The 26,220-nt window shown below is 44.7% G+C and overlaps 1 protein-coding gene and 1 long non-coding RNA gene across 29 annotated transcripts in view; one reads left to right on the top strand and one right to left on the bottom strand.

Annotated features, from left to right (window-relative positions):
- Positions 1–12,462, top strand: part of FRMD4A (FERM domain containing 4A) — a 693,055-nt gene extending 680,593 nt beyond the window's left edge. For 20 of the 27 annotated variants that reach the window (XM_074001073.1, XM_015455575.3, XM_074001075.1 and 17 more), the window contains 2 exons: positions 1,747–1,843; positions 9,141–12,462. In XM_074001073.1, coding sequence (XP_073857174.1) covers positions 1,747–1,843; positions 9,141–9,243 — 200 coding nt within the window. In that variant the 3' untranslated portion in view covers positions 9,244–12,462. Of the gene's footprint in view, positions 1–1,746; positions 1,844–4,270; positions 4,343–9,140 lie in introns of all 27 variants that reach the window. The other 7 variants (XM_065520301.1, XM_015455578.3, XM_065520299.1 and 4 more) reach the window with 2 other exon arrangements.
- LOC102133876 (uncharacterized) lies at positions 363–9,141 on the bottom strand. Of its 2 annotated transcripts, XR_012417484.1 has the most exons (4): positions 8,905–9,141; positions 7,918–8,063; positions 1,832–1,906; positions 363–822 (listed from the first exon to the last, which is right to left on the bottom strand). It is a non-coding gene; the product is annotated as an uncharacterized lncRNA (long non-coding RNA). The 2 variants fall into 2 exon arrangements; XR_012417483.1 differs by lacking the exons at positions 363–822; positions 1,832–1,906 and having other exon boundaries at positions 7,754–8,063.
- Positions 12,463–26,220: the final 13,758 nt, after the last annotated feature.

The raw sequence follows: 26,220 nt of genomic DNA, 5'->3' as shown, positions 1-26,220 counted from the left end.
CCAAAGGTGAGTCTTTTACCCTAGTGAGGAGAGTATTCCAGTGAAAGCCCACAGCTGCAGCTTGCAAAGGAAACTGGGTTGGGGATGGGCTTGGGTCAAGTCTAAAGATTTGGCCAGTGTCTCCCCAGATGGGGGCAGACTGGCTAATAACCAGAGTGCCAGAGCTGGGCGTTTGACAGAATTCTTGACTGCTCCTGGCTTTCCCTTTTCGATGATGATACGCCACAGCCACAAACTATATTTTTGTTAAGTGTCTTTAATATCCTTGATGGTATGTCTGAAAATTTCCCTCATATTCTTGTAGTCAAGAGCATTGGGTGGTATTGAATCAAGTTTAAAAAAAAAATGGAAGAAACCACCCATTCCTTTAAGTTACATTTAATAACAGTGACACTGACCAACATGAGCAATTGCCTTGTGCTCTGGTTACAGCACTGGCTTATTAACATATTCTTACCACTCAGAGAGGGACACTGAGAAGAACAGAAATGGTAAACATTGTAAGAATAAAATGAGAGTCAGAAGCAAATGGGAGGAACTCTGAGTCAGGAATTTGGCAAAGATCAGGGGAAACAGTGACCTGAGATAATGGGGGGGTTCATCTTTGGGGAACTGGAGGAAATTCTTGGTGCCTGGAGACAGCAGGGCAAAGAGGAAGAACCTGGCTGCCCAGGTGAGCCAGGCTCCGGCATTCTATCCCCACATCCTGGTGGACATGTTTATTAGGGTCCATTGGCCAAATGACAAGCTCCAGAGATCAGGCAATAGTGGGTGTTCCGTGGACTTCAAGGTCCTAGAACCTTCTTTATGCTCCTTCTTCACCTGTAAAATAGCCCAGTGAAATTTGCCATTGACTCCCCAGGAAGATCTTGAGTATGATCATCTGTGACCCTATTAGATTAAGAACCAATGTGTTGTAAATATCTCCAAACAGGAGGGTTCATGTTCTATCAAAATTGCAGCACTTGTCTAGTAGATTTGCTTTATGTAAAGAGATTAGGTAGATCTTTTGGAACATATTTTAGACTAAAATTTTTAAGAAGCTGTATTTGAGGTTTACTGATGGAAAACATTCCATTACCAAAAAAGCAAAGGATGCATTTAAGTAGGATTGACTTCCTACTAAATCTTTCCAACTGGACTTCCATACTGCCTACATCAATAAATGCCTAGTGCTCAGGTTTGGATGAGCTATTAAAAGCCCTAAAAGCCCTGCTCCCTTCAAACTGTACTACAGTAGCAATGATAAGCCTGAAACAGCAGAGAGAACAGGCTCTGAGAACCTTTGTGGATGCCCTCTCTTCACAATGGAGAGAAACAATTTCACAATGGGGCTACACTGAAAATGCCCTGGGGCCAGAGAAATATGTCATCCCTGTATGAGCCCTGCTCAGGTCTCACTCAAAGGACTATGTGGACATCAGGTTCTTTGCTGCTGTTGAAGCTGTCACCATCCCTATGGCCACTTCCTGGTGGCAAAGTGGGGACCTAGGATCCCAGGTCAACTTGACTCAGAATGAAGGTGCATGGTAGTGGGGAGAAAATAGAATTGGTGGGATGCAGAGATGGTTCCCCACTGTGACCATGCCATAGGGATGCCAAGACCCTGCCCTGGGGTCCTTTCCAGTATCCCTGGAAATGGTGACCTCTGGCCACTGGGTTGGTGTCGGCCAACAGGTCACAAGCTCCTCCACCTATGTCTGATCCCTGTCTGCTCTCTGCCTTTCTTGCACCACCTGCATATAGCTGCCTTACCTCAAAGCCAGAGAAGCTCAACACCGTCAAGTGAAATTGGAGCCACTCCCCCAAGCAGCCCCCACCACATCCTAACCTGGCAGACTGGGTGAGTTCTCCTTCCATGTTCTTCACTGTGTCAGCTCGAAAGAGTGTTGTAGATATTCAGATCCTAGTGACATAAGGATAAGTCAGTAAATGGACGATGAGCGTTCGTCACTGGGAAGTGTCTTCAAGAGAAGTCCCATGATCCGCTGTCATCTCTGCCTACTCCTTTCCCTGGCTGTGCCTTTATAGAGGTGAATTGTCTGTGTTCTCTTAAAGTAGACGGTGGTCCTTGGGATGTGGGGAGATGGAAGCAGGAAGTGGGACTGTGCTGCTTTGGTCAGATTTCCAGACAGCATTTGATTTCAGTTGGGATTGTACCCAGGCACGAATGTCAGGGGGAGAAAGAGAGCTGAAGACAGCAAATACCCTGAGAGGCAGGTGAAACGGCCACTGTCTTAGGATGTCTCAGGATGCAAGAAAAAAGGCTATGTCGTGGCCAAGCACTTGCTCTTTATCAACACACAAAGGAGATCAGGCGCCCTGAAGCCTTCAGCGGAAGCTGTACACAGCAAAATAAATGAAACCGACAGGCGGCTCTTTTGATAGCCTGACGAGTTCGCCTACAGCATTATCATCTCGGGGCCAGTGAGGCTGTTCTGACCTAGTGGAGGGTCTGGCAGACACAGGTAACCCACCTGGCCCTACAGCACCTGCCTCTTCTGTTGCCCCTGAGACATCACTCTAAGTAGATGTTAGGTTCTGTCAACATCTGTTGGTTAGAGGAGTAAGGAGTCCCCTTCCTCGGTTTGTCTGGTTCCTGGTTTGGTGGAGCATCAGGGGGATGTCTGGGAAAATCTGACAACTGGCTGTGAGTTGAATCATGAGAAAAGCACAATTCCAGAATTGGCTCTAATGCCTGCCTTTCAGGCTCTCATACTTGGCCGTTTTTTTTTTTTTTGAGATGGAGTCTCACTCTGTTGCCCAGACTGCAGTGCAGTGGTACAATATCAGCTCTCTGCAACCTCCACGGTTCAAGTGATTCTCCTGCCTCAGCCTCCCTAGTAGCTGGCATTACTAGTGTGCATCACCACACCTGGCAAATTTCTAGTAGAGACAGGGTTTCACCACGTTGGCCAGGCTGGTCTCGAACTCCTGACCTTAGGTGATCTGCCCACCTCGGCTTCCCAAAGTGCTGGGATTACAGGCACTGGCCGGCATTTTTGTTCCTTCAGGTTTATCTGTAGCAGGTTTATCTGTAGTAATTTTTTACACAAGGTTTTCTGGAGCCTTCATTTTTGGTAAGAGAGAAAGGGTTCTAACACTGAGTGCTTGCTGTGTACTCAAAGGCTGGGAGCAGCTTCTAACACACAGCTCATATAATCCTTATCGTCCCCTGGCAACAGAAATACCCAGACGTTTTAGTTTCATAGATGAGGCTCAGAGGAACTAAGTGCCTGGCCCAAAGTCTGACAGCTGGAGGGAGCTGGAATCCTAGCTCTGCCCTCTGTGACCCCAAACCCTGTCTTTTCCCACTATACCGGTAGTTAAGTGTGGTCCCAAAGCAGCAGCACGTGAGAGCCTCACCCAGGATCAGAAATGCAAATTCTCAGGCTCACCTGTAACCTAAAAACATCCATAACTCTGGGGGTGGAGCCCAGCAGGCTGCTTTCTGATAAGCCTTCCAGGTGATGCTGACACACACTCAAGTTTGACCATCACTGACCAATCCCATGCTGCCTCTAATTCCTTTTAAAATAAGGGAAACTGGAGCCCCAACTCGCTGTTCCTGTGTCTACTCCTACTTCTTGGGCTGTCTGTCAGGCAGTAGCTGCCCCTCTGTCCTTAACTCTAGATCATTAACACCTACTCACGTACCACCCACACCCCAGCTCTCACCTGTGTGGCCAGGCAGCCTCTGCAAGGTTTAGGGTCTAAGAGTCTCACCAAGATTAGCTCATAAAAGAATGACACATCTTTCATATATATAATACATACCTCCAGTGACTAAACAAGAAACTTAAGATCCCTCTGTAGATCTTTTCTGAATCATGCCCAGTCTCACCCGATCCAAATATATGATTGTATTTGGCAACAGGCTCTGAAATGTACAAGCACTCCTCAGGGTCCTACGCATATAAGATGGTCTTGAATCTTGCCTATTTCACCATGTACAACTAGTGAGGACTCAAGACAAATCTGAAACAAAACAGCTATTTTGGTTCTTGCGTAAACTCTTTGCTATGATGTGACACGAAATGAGGCCATGGGTAAAAAGTGCCAAAGAGGGCCCATCCCTCCTAACAAATTACGTCTTTGACTCAATTATGGGGACTGAAAGTACTGCATGACTTGTATGATCTGTTGCTAACTCAGGTATCTAATCGGTGGGCCTTTCGGATGTATTACTAAGCTGCTAATCGTGTCTGTGTCAGTTTCTCTCTGTAACATGACCTCTCTTCTCTTCCTCCTCCTGCTTTCCTTTGTTCAGAGAAGCAACAGAAAACTCACCCATTCTGGATGGGTCTGAGTCTCCACCTCACCAAAGTACTGATGAATAGAGGTACCGTAAGAGGAGTTTTGTTCCTACTGCCCATGAGTCTGTGGTCCCACATGTGCTGCATGTGTGTTGCTTTTCTCCGTGTCACCGTTTCCACAAGGATACATCTGAGTGCTGTATTTATGCCTTATTTCCAGATACGTGGCGAACTATATGTTTTTAGATGGAGGTTCTTACATCAGATGTTAGATATTCCCAACACTGCTTCCCAGAAAAGACCCCCAGAGTATGTTTTGAGACAGAGTCTTGTTCTGTTGCCCAGGCTGGAGTGCAGTGGCATGATCTTGGCTCACTGAAACCTCTGCCTCCCGGGTTCAAGCGATTCTCCTGCCTCCCTAGTAGCTACAGGTACACACGTGGCTAATTTTTGTATTTTTAGTAGACACGGGGTTTCGCCATGTTGGCCAGGCTAGTCTCGAACTCCTGACCTTAAGTGATCTGTGCGCCTGGCCCCAAAGTATGTTTTAGACTCACCATGTTCTACCTATATTCAAATATTTGTAGACATTTTACTGTTCCTGAAAAGAACAGCATCACTGCAATGTAAGTTTCAAAGCACCAAGGGCAGACTGAGTTGATCCAGAAGCACCCCCATCATTTCATCCCAGCATTCTTAACAGCTGTGCTGAGTACCAAAGGCTATGAGCACTGCTTTTCGAAATGTCCATAAGCCAGCATTTTTATTGCTACCACCATCACCCGGGAGCTTGTTAGAAAGTTAGACTCCTGGGCACCACCCTGGCCTACTGAACCTAGTGTGCATTTAACAAGATTCCTGAGTGAATAAAATGCATGTCGAAATTTGCAAAGCACAGGGGCAGAAAACACCTGGTCTGGTTCCTAGCTCCAGGACCCTTACAGTCTATCAGGAGATATACGAGGAGCATGAGAAACTGCCACACTTATGTATTCAGTGCTCTAAGACTTAGAAACAAAACGCTGAGAGGATTCAGAAATGAGAGGGTCACTTTTGAGTTCACAGAGATGTTATGTGAGCCTGGCTCAGAAGCCTGCAGTGGGAGGAGGGGGTTGAGACAGGGAGAGACCATTCCAAGTGCAAAAACACGGATGCACAGACAAGCGTGAGGGGTGGTTAACAGAGAGTCTTGTTTCCTGAAGAGAACAAGCTCGGACAATATTGCCAAGTTGGCAGATGGGGAATCGGGGGACAGGGACTTAGGCTTTGGAAGGAAGGTAGACCACCCCCTGGCCAGTGCCAGAAAAAAGAAGAGATTTTAAGATAGGATGATGTCATGAGAGCAGTATTTTTGAAGTAGGAAGAATGGCCTTTTTCTCCCCCAGTATGGAAGGGCCGATCATCTCATCTGTTAAAGGTGATGGAGGTTGGGATGATAGCCAGAACTAGAACTAACCAGGTTTGAAAGAGCTGCTGTGGAAATGTAAGCACATCTGCTTGAAATATCTACATGCATACATGTGTGCACATGCAGGGACACACCTACATATACTGAGCAACAGCACCTTCCCAGACCAGGTGAGACAGGATGCCTCTAGAGGGCCTGGTCCCCAATTGCAGGACTATTCAACAACCCAAGTATGTGCTACCAGTTGTTTTGTAAGTTATACATTTACAAAAATAATTCAGTTTGAAATTCCTCCCTCCCAGCAGCCCCACCTCCCTATGCCAAGCACTTAAAAACCACACAATCCTGTGAGATGTGGGTGAATTTGCCATCTGTCTGGTATCAGAGGGCCCCTGGCCAGTACACTTTGCAGGCCACACGTCTCTGAGCATAGTTCTGGGAAAGCGCATTCTTCCTGTGGAAAGCCCCCACAGGCACTGGCCCTCACAGATTCTGACGTTGTCACTTCTGTGACCCAGACTGCCCAGTGCTAAGCTGCTCTGCTGGGTCACAGTTTAGAGAGCACAGCTACATCTTCATCCTGCCCCAGCTCATATTCCAGTGAATGACTGACTTGACTTTACTAGGGCAACTATTTAGTGGCCCCATTTGTATTATTCATGAAGAATAAATGCTTCCTAAATGGTCTCTCTCATTAATTTTGCTTTCGTAGCACATGGCATTCCTTGACTATTACCCTAAAATTGAATTTGTACTGAAAGGCTTAGCTGAGCAGCCAGAACAAGGGTCTCTTCCCCCAACTTGAGAATAAACTTGAGAATAAGAGACCAATACATGAAGCAACATTTATAGCTTTAAAACTACCTTACATACTTCAGTAATGATGGGGAAGCACTAAGAAAGATTCCGTGTAAGACATCACAATTTTGGAAAAATACATCTTTACCTCTTTTCCTCCAGCTCTAGTTTCCTCAGAGGCAGGAGCAGGCCAGGGTTTCCATACTGTGGCCCCTCGGGGAGCCACCTGAGAACCAAACCACCGATCCAGCATCTCCCACCCCATCATCCAGATCCCAATGCCCTGTCATGTATGGGTTCTGTGACCCAGAAGGAGAACAGCACAGGGTTAGGCTAAGGGTTAGGCTCTTCACATACCGAATAAACCACCACAGGAACCCTTAACCTCATCTACTGCCTTATCCAGTCACTGCTTTGAACTCGGTGGTCTCTCCTTGAGCCTTTATGATCAATACATAGTGGACTTTTAGTCCCTGTGAAGCAGGTTATATTGTCACAATTATTACTCAACTTTAACAGTAATAGTTTGAACCAGAAACTGTTCAGGATCCAACATACAAGATAAGTCAACCTCATTTTATAATATTAGCCTATTTAAGAGTGTTTTTCAAAGTGTGTTCTATGGATCTTCATAGGTGATACTGTTCCAGAAGTTCTGGGGCAAACAGTAATCCTTCTCAGAACCTTTAATATATACATTTACATTTCAGGCCTCTGAAAGGCAGACTCCTCAAATGTATTTATCCATGGAACCTTTTTTTTCCCCTCAGAGCAACTCACAGGACTACTTTGGGAAACACTGGCTACAGTGGTTCCTTAGATCTCATGAAGCCCCTTAGGGAAGTTTTGTCCCAAACAGAGCCAGATCATGTTCGTGTTAGAAACAAACATTTCATCAACAGTTTAAGAAACTACTTACATGTGCCAGTATTCATTAGTTACATATGAAAAACTCAGTTTAACAAGCGTAAGCAAACAAGAGCATGTACCGGCTGATGTCACTGGAGCCTGGGCTGGCTGGGTCTCATTCCATCTCTAGCTCTGCTTCCTCCTCCTGTTAACTTCGTTCTCAAGAGGAAATGACATCTCTGTGGTTTCAAAGCTGCTCAGGCACATGGCCATCTTTGAACCAGGGATTGTGATCGGGGGACTCATTGGCCCGGCCCCACTGGGTTCCTTGTCCCCTGGTCCCCCCGGGAGTGAGGATGGCAGCATGGTGGAGAACACCACCAGGACCACATGGAATTAGGGAGAGATTGTCCCCCTAAGAGAAACACAGGACTCCTGGAGGGCCCAACCACCTCTCCCCTTAGAAGTTTTTCAGTCAGGCACAATTTCAAAAGTCAGCTCAGGGTGGAAAGAAAGTTTGCAGGACAGGTATCCCAGAAACGTCCACTTACCACCTACATATAGTAATACCCGTGGCCAGTGTCATAATCAAGGGCCTTTTCTTACTTTACTTCTGAAGCTGGTTTATTTCTGGTGCTCCAAGCACAGGACTCTCATTAAAATCCACCAGTATGTGCACAGATGCCTTGGGATTTTCCAGCTTTCGTGGATTTTCAGGCCAGATGAGAAACATTTACAACATCCAGTTGTTCCTAGAGAGGTTAGCAAATGAAACAAAGCTGGGGATGACTGCTGATTCTCAGTCGTGAAGCTGTGTTTGGTACTGAAATGCTCCTAAAACTCACCTGCTCCGAACTACATTGGGTTAGGGTCCCCTCCTGTCACCCATCCCTCACCACTCCCCTAGCACTCCCCACGGGGAGATCAGTTGCAGGAGACGAATTCAACGGGCTCATTCAGGATCATTGGAGAGAGGCTGTTTTTCCTAATCATGATCCCTAGTAATGACTATCGGCTTCCACCTATCTATGATTGCTTCTCGAGATTTAAGAATTACTTCTACCCAACCTAAATGGTGATACCTACCTAAAATACTTAAAAAAAGAAAAAAAAAGCCTTTTATTTTCTTCTATAGACTTTCCTGTATATTTTAAATGAACACACTTTTATAATCACAAAACAATACATGTTATTTAGAATAAAGCAACGTCACCATTTTTTTCAAACTTTTAAAACACAATTCAAAATACCACCACAGTTTCACTAAAGGGAAACCTCACATTTCGAATGTTCTTTCCGGACAGAATGAAAATGTCCTAGTGACATCTGGTTAGCCCTGGGGTCTCACGGAGGACAACCCCAGCAGCTGTCCCGTGGGAAAAGTCCCCTGAGGACAGCCCGGAGGGTCTGGCTTCGGCTGCATATGAGGATCACCTGGTGGGAGCTTTGGCAGCTCCCAGCGCTCAAACACACCCCAAACCAATTAGGCCATTGTCTCCCGAGGCGGGGCCCAGGCATGAGTATTTCTGAGAGTTCCCAGGTGCTCCCTGGATGCAGCTACGTTGAAGAACCAGCGCACTGAGTAAGCGTTACCTTACGTTTTCCTCCTTCACAAATGCTCTAGGTTTCAGGCGGCCCCTTTGTGTGGATTCTGGGGCCTTCTGTACACGCAGCACTGTTGAGGGTCTCAGGCCTCACTGCTCTGAACAGGAAAGACTCGTGATTAGCACAGGGCCCTGTCAAGGTGAACACATCCTTCTCAGTCTAGGCCTGGCTGAGCCCGTCCTCCTCCACTAACTGTCTCATCTCCTTTCTTGGGCCTCCCACAGGGGCTACAATGATAGCTGTTTCCTGGATTCCTCCCTCTATCCAGAACTAGCTGATGTCCAGTGGTACGGGCAGGAAAAAGCCAAGCCCGGGACCCTCGTGTGAGCCAGCCCGGCCTAATCTGACCGCCTCAACGCCATTCTGAGATCACCTCACTGCCTCTCATTTGCCTTACCCAGACGCACCGTCACCCTGCACCAGCTTCGGCCCTCAGCACTTTTTTTCTCCTGTCTCCGCATTCCCTCCCCCTCGAAAACCTGACTGAGGAGACACTCTGGAAGGTTCCGGTCCCACTGTGTGTCCCCTGGCGCTCTTGCCCATGGAGAGCCAGACACCAATCCTCAATGGCACCTTGGTGGCTTCCCTCTGTCATGACAGCCCCTAGGCCAGGAACCGTCAGGGGGGCCGGCTGGCATCCAATTCCTGCGGACAAGTAGCATTGGGAGAGAACAAGAAAGGGGACTTGAGTTACAGGGTGACCAGAAAGACGGTCAGCTGTGTCCAGCCTGCCACCCGTAAGTAGGCCAATCAAGCACTTCATGAAGAAGAGGCCTCGTGGCATATTCAGTTTACACCTGAAATATTCCTCGATGGGACAGCTTGTGGGGAGTGGCTGTGGGGGAAGGGGAAGATGAGAAAGGAAGCTCTCGACACCAGAGATGCATCGGAGGACCACGATCAGTTCTATGCTGCCAAAGATTAAAAATAAATAAAAACATAAAAAATTAAGAGGGGCCAAGAGGAAGACATTCTTTCTGCAAGGAAATTTCGTTTAAATTCTGAACTACTACTACACATAAGTGTAAGTCAACCCTGTGTAAACTGGTGTCCTTTCTCTAGCCCTCTCCCTTACTGGCCCACGTCTCTCTCCGTAGAGGGCCTGAGAAACTGCCCCAATGCCACGGTGAAGACGAGGGAGTCTTGGCTGGCATTGCCGACTCACAGCCGCCATCCATCTGGACACAAAGGAAGAGAGACCCGCAGGAGTCATGGAGGGCACTGTTAGCCCCGGTCCATGCAGGGGGTTCAGCCAAGCCCAAGACTCAACGCTGCTTTCCTTTCAGGATTTGTAGTAACATAAGGTGATAATGGCCAAAAGTGGTTCTCTCTCATTAAAACAAACCAGTAAAAGCATATCCTATTTTTTTGCACAAGGTGTTTCATTTTCTTTTTTATGGGAAACCAAGGGAAAAGCACATTGCGATCCATTCAGTGTTTAACTGTTGTGGCTCATTTTCTGTTCATTAGCACTTGTGTGACAAAAGAGCTCAGATCCGACTTCTCCCATGTGTCACTTATTCCAAGAACCCAACTATGCCCTTAGGTAGAAAGATTTGACTCATGTGTCTACTAGCCAACAGGCAGAGCAGGGTTGAAAAAAATACCAGCTCCCAAAGGGCCCATGTGTCCACATCATCACTTACTGTCATGCACCACATTTGTGTGCAGATACCAAAAGAGGAAAGAAGACAAAAATTAATGTGTGGGAGCTGCACGTTTACATGTGTTTTAAGCTACACTTCAAACACAACTGGAAAGCCATCAATCTTCAAAGGCCTCAAAAATACTTTTATAATAACAAGTGCACAACTTTAGTTGGGTTATTCAAGATGGCACAAAAAGGTTTCCGCAGAGGTGGTGTTGCTGTGCTTTGGGCGCAAGTGGTTGGGGGGTGGGGGGTGGGGGTGGAATTTTTTTCTCACTCTAATGACTTCCTATTGGAAAGACATTGACAGCCAGTGACAGGAGCCAGGGTGGGAGTAGTTTTGTGGGAAAGCAGAACTGAAGTTAGCTTAAGCATAAAAAGAAAAGAAAAATCTTCGCTTTTCATGTATGTGGAATCCAAGAATAACCATAGGCTGTACCAGACCAGGAGGGTAAGGATGGATACTAAAACGAAATAAATACCAAGGTATTCCTGCTGCTGCAGCCTGGAGACCACCGAGAGTCGAGCTGGGGCGCACACACCTGGCTGGGACAAGGCGGGCCGTGGCCTCCTCCACCAACTCTCTGTAGACGATTCAGGGCCTGCTTTCCCCAGCTCCATGCATGGCTAGACTGGTGATTCCAGCATGCAGAAGGGATTAATATTCCCAGAATGCTTTAAGTGTACACCTGCAGGACAAATAGAAACCGGTTATGATATTATTAAATGATTCTAGGGATTCATTGGGGGATATTTTTTTTGCTTTTATTTTCATGGTTAGAGCTACAAAGAGCAGTGATTTTTTTTTCTCCCTTCCCCATTCAGAAACATGATACATAGGGCCATTTTTCTTTCTCCCAAAGAAGATTCATGAAGAGTCAGACTGAACTGTGTGCAACAGGAAAAGTCAAAAGGGAAAAGGAAGGTGATGAGGTTATGTGGTTACAGGTTCTACACCATGCAGAGTAGCTTGAAATCTAGTCTGGAGAAAACCGGATCAAGATTCTAGCCCACTTGAGTTGCAAAGAATGAGAGGCAAAAATTCTAAAGACTTGGGTTATGTTTTCAATTCGGGGGACAGAGAGAAATGGAGTGGGAACAGGAATTACAGTTCCAGCAAACATCATGATAGTCTGGTAGTCAAGACAGAGATTAAGTAAAACAGGTTTTACTGTTTAGCTGAGTTCAGTTAATACAAAATGTACATAAAACGTTAGTCCTTTGAGACTGACATGATTAATGATCAGTGTGGTGGGAAATGATGTAGTTATTGTACACAAGCACTTGCAAACTCTCTATCCCTATTCCTTTAAAACAAAATAAGGTGAAATATGAAGTCCCTGGTCTGATATAAAGCCCCTATTGGATTCTTCGGATGCGTAAAAGAAATGGCCTGTTTCAGCCAGAAGACTGGTGAAAACTCATACATCAGACTTATGTTGTGAGCCAGGTTGATTTTTTATTTTATTATATGCAGGTGAGTGTTGAAACTGTTAAAATTCCAATTTGTTTTCATTATTAGTTTAGTTCTAAATATAGCAAACCCCATCCAGGTGCTATCAGACGACCAGTTACTGCTTAGTTAACTAGGTGTAAAGTTTTACATATACATTAATGTCAATAGTTTATTACAAGTTGTGTAAAATGGAGTCTAGTTTAATAATGGGGGAAAAAAGATTAGGTTGCTCCTGAAACTGACTGTAGAGCATGTAAAATGATTTTACTGGATTCTGTTCAACTGTAATCAATGAAAAAGATGTACGTTGTAGACAAAGTTGCAGAATTAAAAAAGAAATCTGCTTTTAATTTATTCTTTTTGTATTAAGAATTTGTATAGTACCTTTACATTTTGCAAAACAGTGTTGTCAACACTTATTAAAGCATTTTCAAAATGAAAAGATCCCAGTTGCCTCCTGGAGATTTTGTTTGTCTGTCAGCGATAAATGCCTGTGTGTGCTCCGGGAATCTGTAATTCAGGTGCTTGTGTCCTCAGTGGGCTCCTTTACTAAAGTCAATCTGTAGATGGTATTTTTATGGCCTTGCTAGATGATAGAGAGAAGCTTGGTTTGTTCAGCAGAGGCGAATTCCCTCTTATTCTAGTTTCCTTTTGTTAACTGTACAAGATAATATTGTCTAAATTATGTATTCCTCCTACTACAAAAAAAGACTTGAGGTTAGAGGTCTTTATGAGGATACTATCTCAGCTTTTGCATCACTGTTCACTGCAAACAGCTGCCCATGTTGTAATATGTTCCAGCATGTGTACTGTCCCCACAGGACAGTCCACAGCAGAAGGAGCAATGAAGGAAGCTAGGCTTTGAGGGATCGTCTTTAGTCTCTCCGTGTTGTCCCTCGTTCCATGTAGGATGCAGAGGGTCACTCTCACAGGCTGCTCAGGCTCTCTGTGACTAAATTAACCCTCTGCGCTCACACTGCAGCTCAAACCCTGCCACTGACTCTCTAAATCACATCACCAGAGCAAGGGCCTACTGGGACTGCAAGTACAGAGTCCCTGACTTATGGATGAAATGATGACTGGCTGACTTGAATAGCGACTGCTGCAATCAAATCCCTGGCCCCCTAACTTAATAGGCATCTCTTCCTAGCAAAACTGGAAGTCTGGCCTCCAATAGCATCCCTGGATGAAAAGCTCCTGGATGGGAAGCCTTGCAGAAGCCTTGGCCGCTAGAGCCAGTTGATGCTGCCAAAAAGGAAAACAATCCACTGAGAATCACATCTGGATGTAAGCCCACCAAGAGAGTGTTCTCTACTTCCTACACCCTAAAAACTGCCCGTTGGAGAGCCAGAAGCCCCTCTCCTTGGGGAAGCAACCAGGTCATCTCAAAATCATCTACACTTGAAAAAAGGGAAAGGGACCTCATGTAAGTCTTTTACATGTAAATATGTCACAGCTCAGTAAATTAACCTATTATCTTCTCATTAAGCTCTACCACATGAAAGCAACTGGTAGTTAGGAAGATCCTCTTCCCATTTCTTTCCCATTCCTTCCTACTTTTCACCTCTTCATCTATCAATCTGTTTATCTAGCTCCCCTGTCACTGTGCCAAAAAAAAGTGATTCCAAACAGTTGATTATTAGAGAACACAAAGTGAACACCCCACTTCTGGTAGAACATATTGCAAACAGCCAGCTCTTTATTTTCCCAGAATACCAGTTCAGAAAGGCTCTATGTAAAACTCTCTAAATATGGCAGTGTGAAGTCATCACTGAAGAGAGCCAGCAGGCAGACAATGGGTCTCCAACAAAGTCATTTCATCGCACATTTGGTGCAGAGTTCCAGTTCTTAAAAGCTTCCTCTCATGGATGAAACAAACAGGCACACAACCACATATATGGGGAAAGGAGGACACTAACATTAAACAGGAGGAAGAGATTAAAATTATTCCCAAGGATAAGAGATCAACAGGGCATCTCTCATTGGTTACCTGAGTTGAGTGGTCAGAGATGGCAGGGAAAAAGTAGAAGAGCTGCAGAGGTATAACCTTTATGCCTTGCACAAAGTCATGCTCCCAGCAAAGTCAGTATCTACTTCGGCAACAGCTGAAGAACCTGCACTGCATTCGGAAGAATAAAACAATGTGGAGAGTAATCTCAAGAGTCCATAGGATTATAATGGCACCAAGATTGATTTTTTAAATCAGAAACACATTTCTTTTTTTTTTTTTTTTTTTTTTTTTGAGACAGAGTCTGGCTCTGCCGCCCAGGCTGGAGTGCAGTGGCCGGATCTCAGCTCACTGCAAGCTCCGCCTCCCGGGTTCACGCCATTCTCCTGCCTCAGCCTCCCGAGTAGTTGGGACTACAGGCGCCCGCCACCGCGCCCGGCTAGTTTTTTGTATTTTTTAGCAGAGACGGGGTTTCACCGTGTTAGCCAGGATGGTCTCGATCTCCTGACCTTGTGATCCGCCCGTCTCGGCCTCCCAAAGTGCTGGGATTACAGGCTTGAGCCACCGCGCCCGGCCCAGAAACACATTTCTATCTTCATAAATTTTTATCCTCACAAGCTAATTATTTTCTCCTTCATTTATCCATTTTCTCTTAAACCCACTCCAATTATGTTTTCATCCCCTCCCCACTCTACTAAACCCACTCTTGCCAAGGTCAATGACAACTCCCTGCAATGCCAAATCCAATGGTTCACTCGCTGTTCTCATTTAATATCACTTGCCAGCAACACTTTCTGGAGTGTGAAGAAGTGGGACACTTCATTGAAACACTTTCTTCACTGAGATGTCAGGATGCCACATTGTCCTGGTTTTCCACCTGGTTTCGCAGTCCAGGGCTCTCCTTTTCAATCTCCTTGGTAGTTTTTCTTCCCTGGCTTCTTAACATTGGAGTGTCCCCGGGGCTCAGTCCTTAGACTCCTTCCCTTTATTATTGACAACTACTCCTTAAAGTTCCCATCTAGTCTCATGGCTTTAAATGCCATCTTTACAATGATGACACCTATATTTATCCCTATATCCTAGACCTCTCTAAAAGTTGCACATCCCATTGCCTACACAACATCCCCACGTGGATGTCTAATGTGCTAACATGTCTTGAACTAAACTCCTGACTGTCCCCTCCAAACCTCACCATGAATGGCCCTCCCCAGCTTAGTTACAGGCAACTCTAGGCCTTCCAGTGCTCAGGTCAAAACTCTTGGAATCATTCAAGCTTTCTTTTTCATCAGCTTTCCTTTCCCCACACCTCACATCTGCACAAACAAAACAGATGCAAATTCCCTGCCCTTATAAGACTTAAATTACATTGGAAGTGGAGGGGGCCAATAGAGAGTAAATTAGATAACATAATAGATAAGAAAGCAGGCCAGTGGAAGATTTAGCCTATGACAGAAGGAGGAACAGCTTTTTCTCCAAATCAAGTAAGACAAGATGCTGGTAGGTTTGGAGGTAGAAATAGACCCTTAAGATTGCCTCCATATTCAAGTTGTATGAGAAGGGTAGGTGAGGCCACCCTCCAAGTGAGATGAAAAGGAGGCAGCAGGGTAGGATCAGGAGAGAGCAGAGGTATCAGGAGAGCTATGGCAGGCAGGATCTGGCTGACATCGGACGCTTAGATTGTGAATTTTCTCCAGAGCAGTTACCGTCATGTCAGAGCACGGGAGGAGAGAGGTTGGAATGATTCTGGCTTGGGTGCTATCATCGGGTGTGGCAGGACAACAAAAGCATGTGAGAGCAAAAGGGACTGGAGGGTGACTGAAATGATGGTAATGAGATCCAGACTGACTTTATAAAGAGAAAAGGGAAGCTGAGAAGGTGCTATTAAATAGGAGAAAACAGACTGAATGGACAGAGGTCTCGAGGAGACTGAGGAACAGCAGGGTGGGAGTGAAGGAGGGAGCAAGGGGAGGTCTTTATGACCAGGGTCTAGGTAAAACATTAGTTTCCCCTAATCTTGCAGCTATGCCCATGGGGGTGAATCACATCATCTAGGGAGGGATCCCTATGTTGTGTCGAGGAAAGCTAGTGGAAAATTTCACCTGAGCTTGGGATTGCATAGAAGAGGACCTGGGTCTCATGGCTGTTTTCCAGGAGCTGATAAATCTGGGTGCCTGTTCTATCTCGAACCAAGACCACAGCAATTATTCTAAGGGAGATGATTGAAAAAACCGTCAACCAGATAGTCAAGAGGTGGGAGGCAAAAAGGGGACTCTCAGGTATCACAGAGAGAACCGCAGTAGGAAGTCACCACGCTTAGGGCTGGGAACCAGAGGCAAGTCTGGGATCATTCAAATGTGGAAGCTCTTCCAGGAGCTGGGAGTGAAACGTCTCAGGAGCGGACACCACTCTCCTGGTACTGGCACCTCAGAAATGTGGGGACTCCACAGAGCTCGGATTCAAACGTCTGAGGAGGGGCACCGGCTGATGGTGCTGTGATCTTCGAGTGGAGCGATGACGCTGTTCTACGAGTGTGGAAAACTGCACCCTGGAACCCACTATTCCTCCAGGAGTGAACAGCCACTGCTTAGCTTCTGGAGAACCACGGCTGTGCCATCGTTGTTAGAAACAGAAAGCAAACAGAGAGGGGGAGCTCCCTTCTTCCCGCCTCCAGGTTCCAGTCCCTCGTGTCCAATCCTGGTGGACCCTAACAAAAAGCTCTCCAGCAAAGGACAGATGTGGTTTGCAGAGTCTCATGACAAAGCAGAGTGTGAAGATATGTTTGGAGCTGAGACAACAGCCTCACAACCAGCACCCCTACTGACCAGAAATTGGGCCCTTATCCTCTCTGAGTCCTGGCTAGAAATTCCTAATTAAGGGATGAACAGGCTCTAAAATCTCAGACCTCTAAAATCTACTGCTATACTATTTAAAACAAACTAATTTGTAGCTTTTTAATTTTTAAAAAACTCTACTAAGGACAAAAACACAAGCACTTTTTTTTTGGCCCATGTTAGCGTAACGTGAGTTGCTATCTCAGAAGGAATTGTAGTAATAACACAAGTCAAAGCATATCAAACTGCTTTTCCCAAAATGATGAAATCACAGTCATGTATTTTCTCAAGTATCTTTCACATCTATAACAGATATTCAGAAGACAGTTTAATTCTCTCAAAGTCTCTTCTTATTCTGATGGAGATTTAGAGAGAACGCAAAAGGAATCAGAGCTAAATGCTTTTGTCCAATAAATTGAGTGATTCAGAATCTTGATGACAGAGCAGAAGAACTCCTTTTGGCATCTGCTCTAGTCCCTGGTTGTCCTTGAGGTGCTTTTAACATCAGTTCCATCTGTGGCTTTTCTGTAACTGAAATCACAATGTACCAACATCCACAGAACCAATTCAAGTAAATGCTATCATACCTATTTTATCTTAGGAGGATGTGGCAAAGTCCGATTTTATTCCAGTCGAAATGAACAAAGACCTCAGCACCATGGCACACTTGCCACAAGTCACTTTTGAAAGTGACTTTGAAAGTTAGTAAGTTTGACTTACTGATTTTGAAAGTCAGTAAGTTTGAGTAATGCATATATTGCTTAGGGACTGAGTTCAGCAAAATATAAGGGAAATCCAACTGTAGGAGCTTACCCAATACTGTTCTCATATAACATGAGGCCCAGAGGAAGGCAGCTGTGATGGTTAATTTTGTGTCAACTTGACTGGGGAATATGGTACCCAAATATTTGGTGAAACCTCCCAAACGTATCTGGGAGGGTGTTTTTGGATGAGATTAACATTTGAATTGGTAGACTGAGTAAACAGACGGCCCTCCTCGTGCACACCGGCATCATTCAATCCATTGATGGCCTGAATAGATCAAAAAGGTGGGGTAAAGGAGAATTAGCTCTCTCTACACTCCAGTCCGCCTGCAGACTGGAATTACACCATCAGATCTCCTGGTTCTCAGGCCTTTGGACTTAGACTAGAACTTACACCATTGACTCTCTTGGTTCTCAGGCCTTTGGATTCAGATGGGAGCTACACCACAAGCTTTCCTGGGTCTCCAGCTTGCAGGGTGCAGATCACTGGACTTCTCAGCCTCCATAACTATATCAACCAATTCCTTATAATAAATCTCTCTCCCTTCCCCACAACAACTTTCTTTCTCCCTATCACCTATCTCTTCTGTTTTTCTGTAGAACCTTAAAAGAGCAGTTCACGTTTTATACAAAAAGATTTCATGATGCCATTAAAAAAAAAAAAAAAAAAAAAACAAGCTTTATCTTCTGCTCTGCCATCTTTAGCACGTCTTCACTGTCAAGATTGCAGGATGGCCAGCAAGCATCTACGCATCATGATCACAGGCAAAGGACAAAATATGTATGTCAGCTAAGTCTTTCTCTTAGAAAAGCAACAGGTGGCCGGGCGCGGTGGCTCAAGCCTGTAGTCCCAGCACTTTGGGAGGCCGAGACGGGCGGATCACGAGGTCAGGAGATCGAGACCATCCTGGCTAACACGGTGAAACCCCGTCTCTACTAAAAAAATACAAAAAACTAGCCGGGTGCGGTGGCAGGCGCCTGTAGTCCCAACTGCTCGGGAGGCTGAGGCAGGAGAATGGCGTAAACCCGGGAGGCGGAGCTTGCAGTGAGCTGAGATCCGGCCACTGCACTCCAGCCTGGGCGGTAGCGAGACTCCGTCTCAAAAAAAAAAAAAAAAAAAAAAAAAAAAAAAAAAAAACAAAGAAAAGCAACAGGTTTCCAGGAAGTCCCACTCACCCACTGACTTGTATCTGTATCTTCTTGGCAGGACCACGTCACATGACCAACCCTAACTGCAAAAGGTCCTGGGAGGACAAGTTGTTTTAACTGTGCATATTACAGTTCTAAACAAGTTAGGGCTCTGTTAGTAGAGAAGGAGAGAGAATGAAAGTTGGGTAAGCAACTAGCAGTGTCTACACCACACATATAGAACATGAACTTGCACAACAAAAGAAGCAAAACAAAAGTAGCCATGTCTCAAACGAAATAATCCAATACAACATTTAACAAAAAAAGAGCAAACATTCACATAATTTCCTCTTCTCACAAATCTTACACTCTTAAACATGCCACTATGATGACATCATTAAACAAGAGAACAAGAGAAAGAATTGTTATTTAAGCTTGACATATGATTTGATTTTTAAAATCTATCAGGCAAAGATAGTTGGCAAAGGTTATGTCAGTATCTGAGTCAGTCATAAGATTATTTCTCCAATGCATAAAAAGTAACCTGGCACAAAGGGAGGCCACCGAGGGAGAGGTTTATTTGCAATACAGATATCTAGCCAGAATACAGAAAGTATTCAAATCAGAAAGTATCATACCAGTGAGAAAAAAGCAGGCAATTCAGTAGGGGAAAAATGGACAAAAGTTAAGTATTGAACAGGAACTTCACAAAAGATAATATCCAAATGGCCATTAAGCATATAAAGAAGGTACTCGACTATATTAGTCATTAGAGAAATGCAAATTAAGCCACAATGTGACAGCATTCTGACTACCAGAAGGGCTAAAATGAAAATGACAGAGGATATATCAAGTGTGGCAAGGAGGCAGAGTAACTGCAACTCTCAAATCCTGCTGTGGGACTATGTATACTGGTATAAGCCCTTTGGAAAACTCTTTGACAGTAACTCTAATGGCCAAGTTTATACATACCCTATGTCCCAGAAATTTCATACCTTGGTATATATTCTTGTGAACAGAAATATAGAAATTTATATTCACCAAGAAACACATATAAAACATACATGCAAAAACCAGAAACAACTCATGTGTCCATCAACAGTAGAATAAATTGTGAGAGACCATAACTACACATAGTGGGGATGAATAAGTATCAGAACCCCTACGCTGGGTCAAAGAAGTCAAGCACATACTGTTTGATTCCATTTATAGACAGGCAAATTTTTTTTTTTTTTGGAGACGGAGTCTCGCTCTGCCGCCCAGGCTAGAGTGCAGTGGCCAGATCTCGGCTCACTGCAAGCTCCGCCTCCCGGGTTTACGCCATTCTCCTGCCTCAGCCTCCCGAGTAGCTGGGACTACAGGCGCCCGCCGCCTCACCCGGCTAGTTTTTTTTTTTGTATTTTTTAGTAGAGACAGGGAGACAGGCAAATTTTTAAACACAGGCAAACGAGGTTCTTTTTTTGGAATGATGAAAGTATCCTAAGACTGTGGTGATGGTTGTATAACTCTGAATATACTAAAAACTTTTGTACACATTAAATGGGTACAACTAATGGTATGGGACTTACACGTCTGTAAAGATTTTTTTTTAAATTATGATGTTAGAAATTAGGACCATGGCTGTGACTAGAAGAGGGCATGAAGAGATTTCTGGGAAGTTAATAACAGTTACCTTTTCTGATTTGGGTGCTAGTTACTTTGTTTACTTTGTGAAAAACCTATCATGATGTGGTACTCTAGTGATTTTCTGTATGTGTGTTATACTGCCAATAAGAAAATTTACATTCAAAGAAATGTAATTTACCACTGAGTCTTAGGAAATAATTTTCAAAGGGCCAAACCACTGTCCTCTCAACAGACACTTGATGCATAACACTAGACTCCTTGCAACTCTTCTTGCCCCAAACCTATCTCATACTTAATTAATTACTTAATTATTTTTGGGACAGGGTCTCAGTCTGTCATTCAGGCTGGAACGCAGCGGTGTGATCACTGCTCACTACAGCCTCGACCTCCTGGGCTCACACAATTCTTCCACTTCAACCCAAGTAGCCGGGACAACACGTGCGCGCCACCACACCCGGCTAATTTTTGTATTTTTTGTAGAGATGAGGTCTCACCCTGTTGCCCAGGCTGGCCTCAAACTCTTGAGCTCAAGCGATCTGCCCACCTTGGCTTCGCAGAGTGCTGACATTATAGGTGTGAGCCACCACACCCAGCCAAACCTATCTTGTACTTTAACTGACCTCCCATTTATTTTGTAATACCTCGTTTAATCTTGCTTTATCCAACAATGTGCAACCAACCCAAAGTGATCACCTATACATACTGCCAATTTTCTAACAGATGGCTTACGAGTTGCTTTTCTCGATTCTTCCATGGACGTCTCCTCATTTTAAACTTAAGAATTACATATTACTGCAGAAGTATTGAGCATTTGGAAGTACTTAAGGTTCTATAATCTGCTAAATTTCACACTAACCTTGAGAGTGTTATGTCCATATTAAAAAAAAATCAAAAAAGAACTATAGTCCTTTTGTCCCAGATTCATCTAACAGGTCATTTCCTTCTTTAATTCTACTGATAATTGCTTTAATCAGTGGTTTTTCAAACAACTCCATTAAAAAGTGGGCAAAGGACACGAACAGACACTTCACAAAAGAAGACATACATGCAGCCAACAAACGTAAGAAAAAAAGCTCAACATCACCGATTATTACAGAAACGCACATCAAAACCACAATGAGCTACCATCTCACACCAGTCAGAATGGCTATCATCAAAGAATTAAAAAGTGATAGACGCTGGCGAGGTTGCAGAGAAGAAAGGAACGCTTTTATACTATTGGTGGGAGTGTAAATTAGTTTAACCATTGTGGAAGACAGTGTGGCAATTCTTCAAAGACCTAGAGACAGAAATACCATTCAATCCAACAACCCCATTCCCGGTTATACAACCAAAAGAATATAAATCACTCTATTATAAAAACACATGCACGTGTATGTTCACTGCAACACAATTCACAATAGCAAAGACATGGAATCAACCCAAATGCCCACCAATGATAGACTGGATAAAGAAAATGGGGTGCATATACACCATGGAATACTACACAGCCGTAAAAAGGAATGAGATCATGTCCTTTGCAGGGACTTGGATGGAACTGGAGGCCATTATCAAACTAACGCAGAAACAGCAAAGCAAATACCACGTGTTCTCACCTCTAAGTAGGAGCTGAACAATGAGAACACGTGGACACTCAGGGGAAACAACACACACTGGGGCCTGTTGGAGGATGGCAGGTGGGAGGAGGGAGAGGATCAGGAAGAATAGCTAGTGGATGCCGGGCTTCATACCTGGGTAATGGGATGATCTGTGCAGCAAACCACCATGGAATATGTTTACCTATGTAATAAACCCACACATCCTGCACATGTACCCCTGAAATTAACATAAAAGTTTGAAATTTAAAAAAAAAAGATCAGTGGTTTTCAAACTGCTGACCACCATACATGAATGACCTGTCAACCAATTCTGAGGATAACCACCAGCATATTTTTTAAAAGAAACACAACAGGTTAGAAAACATAAGAATGTGCCTTGCACAAGGTACGGCCGGAGGCTTTGTTTCAGGTAGATGTGCCTGTGTACATGTAATACTGGTTCTCCACACACTTGTTTTGAGTTGTGGTCCAAAAGTTTCAAATTCTACATCTTTTACACTTCTACTTCCTAGGATGGCCAAACTTAGAAACGCAGGCTCAGACTGCAACGCTCATGGGTCCTAACATCGCCTAAGTCTGAAAGGAAAAGCAGTTGACAGCAAGGGCAATTTAGTTTTGGCAAGTTGTAAAACTGGGAGTTGAGAAAGGCCAGGACAGCGGTTGCAGGAGTGACTCTTGACTGTCCCGGCCTGAAGCTCAGCGAATGAGTCTGAGATCACCAAAAGGCAGCTTGAAACTTCTCAGCTGCTCTCGTCGGTAAAATTATGTGTTAAACTCGAACACTGTGAGAAAAAGTTGAGGAAGTTGGTGCTTACAGACAGGGAAGAAGAGACTCAGAAGGAAGTGGCCAGTGAGAGTGACCATTAGAGGCAACACGAGGATTCGTTTAAGCAAGCTGTATAAAGTTTACAATGGGGGAAAATAAACAATCAGTGCTTTCATGATAAATTGTTCTGGTCAACGTAAAAATACATTGTTTGTTTAAATGAGCACGTTTCTAATATTCTGAATGGGGTCAGCTCACACCACAGCTGCACGGCTGGCCACACTGCCCTCCCTAGCTATTCCACACCACCAGAAATTATTTTTAAATTTCAAATGATTTTAAGGTTACTGTTAACCATTAAAGGACTAGCGTGTGGTTATGGTTCAGCCAATGGAACTGCAGAGTCTGTGATGAAAACCAGTTGCCATAACAGTGTTCCCATAGCAACCCTCTGGGGACTGGCGCTGGCTCTTGCGCTCTGGACAGCTGGAAGCTCTTACATCAATACACCGTGAGAAAGTGCTTTTCGGCTCAAGACTCCCAATATGACACCATACCATAGATTGCTATGGGATAAACTTATTCTTTAGGGACTTCATGGGAGAACACTGAGGGAAGGAGGAGGCACAATCCATTAAGTTATGTTCTACCAGATATGTACACAAAGGAAAGAGGCAGAGCTCTGCTTAATGCTCCCTTTCATTGAAACTGCCCCACTTCGTTCTACCATCCTTCTGTGTGAAGCATTAACCTCACGGGGTGGGGTGGGCTGGGGTGGGGTGGAGATGCGAAGGCAGGCACATGTGGCTGAAAAGGAGCCAATGAGATGAATCCCTGAACTCAAATCTATCAAAGACGTGGAAACACTAGTGTTTTCCAACCTGCTTTCTTTCCGGATACATAATAATTACTTTCTAACAAAAAGATGGTTGCATTTCCAAGTTATTTACTGAGATCAAACCCTAGAGTGCTCTAAAGTGCTGGTAGGTCAGGAAATCACCAGAAGGCAGAGATTAGCATTAAAAGTCATACTGCTATCAAGCCTGTTTCCGAGTCCTCTGAGTTCTCACCGAGCACTCTGGCCCCAAGGCAGATCACTAAGTTCCATTCTCAGCGACAGCTGCCTGCCTAGCTCTGGTCTCTCAGGACCGCTCCCATCCTCCTACGAGATCTGGACAGTCCTCTGTTTCTTTCTACGTGTCAATTATCTTTGGCCTCAGCTTTACTTTCCTAATTGTCCCCCAAAGACTGAAATCACAGCCACAGCCTCCAGATTGCTCCAGGCTCTGTGTTGCAACACTGAAAACTACTGCTCTGCCTTTGCAATTGGCAATGACACTCCTAGGAAATGCACTATTTACTTCTGAGGGGAACTCAGTGTTTTATTAAATTTGAATTCAGAGACATAACTCTGAATGGATAGGAGTCTGGGGAGGAAGAATGGGAGAAATTTATCTAAGGACTGTGATTGATTTTAAAAGGTATGTCTTTATTGTTTTATAAACAACTACAAACAGAAATATGTAGTGTCTGCTGAGCCAAATTTTCACGATTTGGAAACTGGGGAAGGGCATTTTTCTACATATCCTCATGTTATTTGCAGTCATCTGAAGATCTTTAATTTCAGGGGAATGGAAAACTTCTCTGAGGGGATCTACATCTTTGAATGTGCTTCCCTCCATGGCAGCCCAAAATGGTCAGTCACAGCCCTGTGGAACAGGTTCCTTTTTTCTCTAAACCATCTAACCACACTGACCAATTTTAGGAGGTACTGGTGTCACATGACGGTTTCTTCTTTATGTGGAACATTAACTGCAAAACGGAAAACAACAAGAAATTAATGAACTACTCTACTATGTGACCTGACAGTGAATACAGAAAAAGTAATTTGGGGAGTACTTATTCAACAATATTTATAAATAGGTCCCATATAAGACCACAAGACGAAAATCTAGATTGCTGTCATATCTTACGAAAGTCTGCCTCTCACTTGTACTGGTAAGTTACACTAAGCTCTAACTGATCTTTTTTTTGGGGGGGGGAGGGGGGACACAGTCTCGCTCTGTTGCCCAGGGTGGAGTGCACTGGCGCAATCTCGGCTCACTGCAAGCTCTGCCTCCTGGGTCCACACCATTCTCCTGCCTCCTGAGTAGCTGGGACTCCAGGTGCCCGCCACCACGCCTGGCTCATTTTTGGTATTTTTAGTAGAGACAGGGTTTCACAGTGTTAGCCAGGATGGTCTCAATCTCCTCACCTTGTGATCTGCCTGCCTCCCACAGTGCTGGGATTACAGGCGTGAGCCACCACGCACGGCCAGCTCTAACTGATTTAACAACAAGAAAAGGTTTCCAAATGAGGGAGTGGGAGGCAGGGAACCCCAATTCAATTCCAGACAATGGACCTCAGCCACCACCATGCACGTAACCAGCAGAAACAATCCTGTCTAGGCACAGCAGAAGACCACAAGTGGCCAAAACTGGCTTTTGAACCTTCCCAAGAGGGGCCAGAATAGACCGCTGTGAATCTACACCCACCTACTTGGCAGCATCTAGCCCCAACACATCCCCGGCCCTTCTCAATGCAGAACTGGCTGAAAGCAGGAACAGCCACAGGGTTCAGACACAGTAAATGCTTAATCTACGTTTCCATGATTACTGCTGTTGCTGCTAACACCATCACTATTACTGTTATTGTTTTGTGAGTACACATTGCCCCTAAACACAAGGCTCCCAAAAGGGACTCTGGCTCCCCTTTAGTGATAACAGTGACACAACTAATATTTATGAGCTCTTATTATTTGCCAGTATGCTGAGCATTCTGCTTGAACAAAACAGTGATGCTACGAAGCATGAACCTATTATTACCAACTACCATCAAAGACGAGGAAGCTGAGGCTTAGAAAGATCTAGTTGCTTGCTAACATCATATAGCGAGCAGGTGCTGAGCTGAGACCTGAAGCTGGAAGTTCTGACTTTGAAGCCCCCGCTCTTACCTCCATCCAGCACCACCACTCCACCTGCTCCGGAAGCATCCACTCACCCATGCTGCCACGTGAATGGAGGCCTCTCAGGTTCTAAAGCATAGTAACAGGTCACAGTGATATCCGAGTATGACATTGTACAACATTAGAACGAGCCCTCACTGTGGAAAACCAAGGCCAGCACAGACTCTGGGGTGGGGACATCAGTACCAGCACCTTCCTCCTCTGGTGGCGGGTGTGACTGGAAACATAGTCCGCCCAGGTCTACCAGCATCATCACAATTTCCCCACTCTCCCAGGCACCACAAACCACTGTCCCAACTTAACCTTGATGCACTGGGGTTATTTCGTTTTGAACTTAGTTTGCTATGATACGCCATCTCTGTTTCTTCAAACTTCTATTTCCTGTTAATTGCATCTGTCCTGAGAGATGACAAATACTAAAATTTATACTCTTAGAAGACAAAAGCAAGCTCTGAAATGTAAGAAAAACAACATTTGGATTTTACAGAATCCCAGACGGCCGAATAGGAACAGCTCCAGCCTCCAGCTCCCAGCG

This window comes from Macaca fascicularis, chromosome 9, assembly GCF_037993035.2.
Source record: "Macaca fascicularis isolate 582-1 chromosome 9, T2T-MFA8v1.1".
NCBI classification, from domain to species: domain Eukaryota; kingdom Metazoa; phylum Chordata; class Mammalia; order Primates; family Cercopithecidae; genus Macaca; species Macaca fascicularis.
This window is presented reverse-complemented; position numbering and strand designations above follow the sequence as displayed.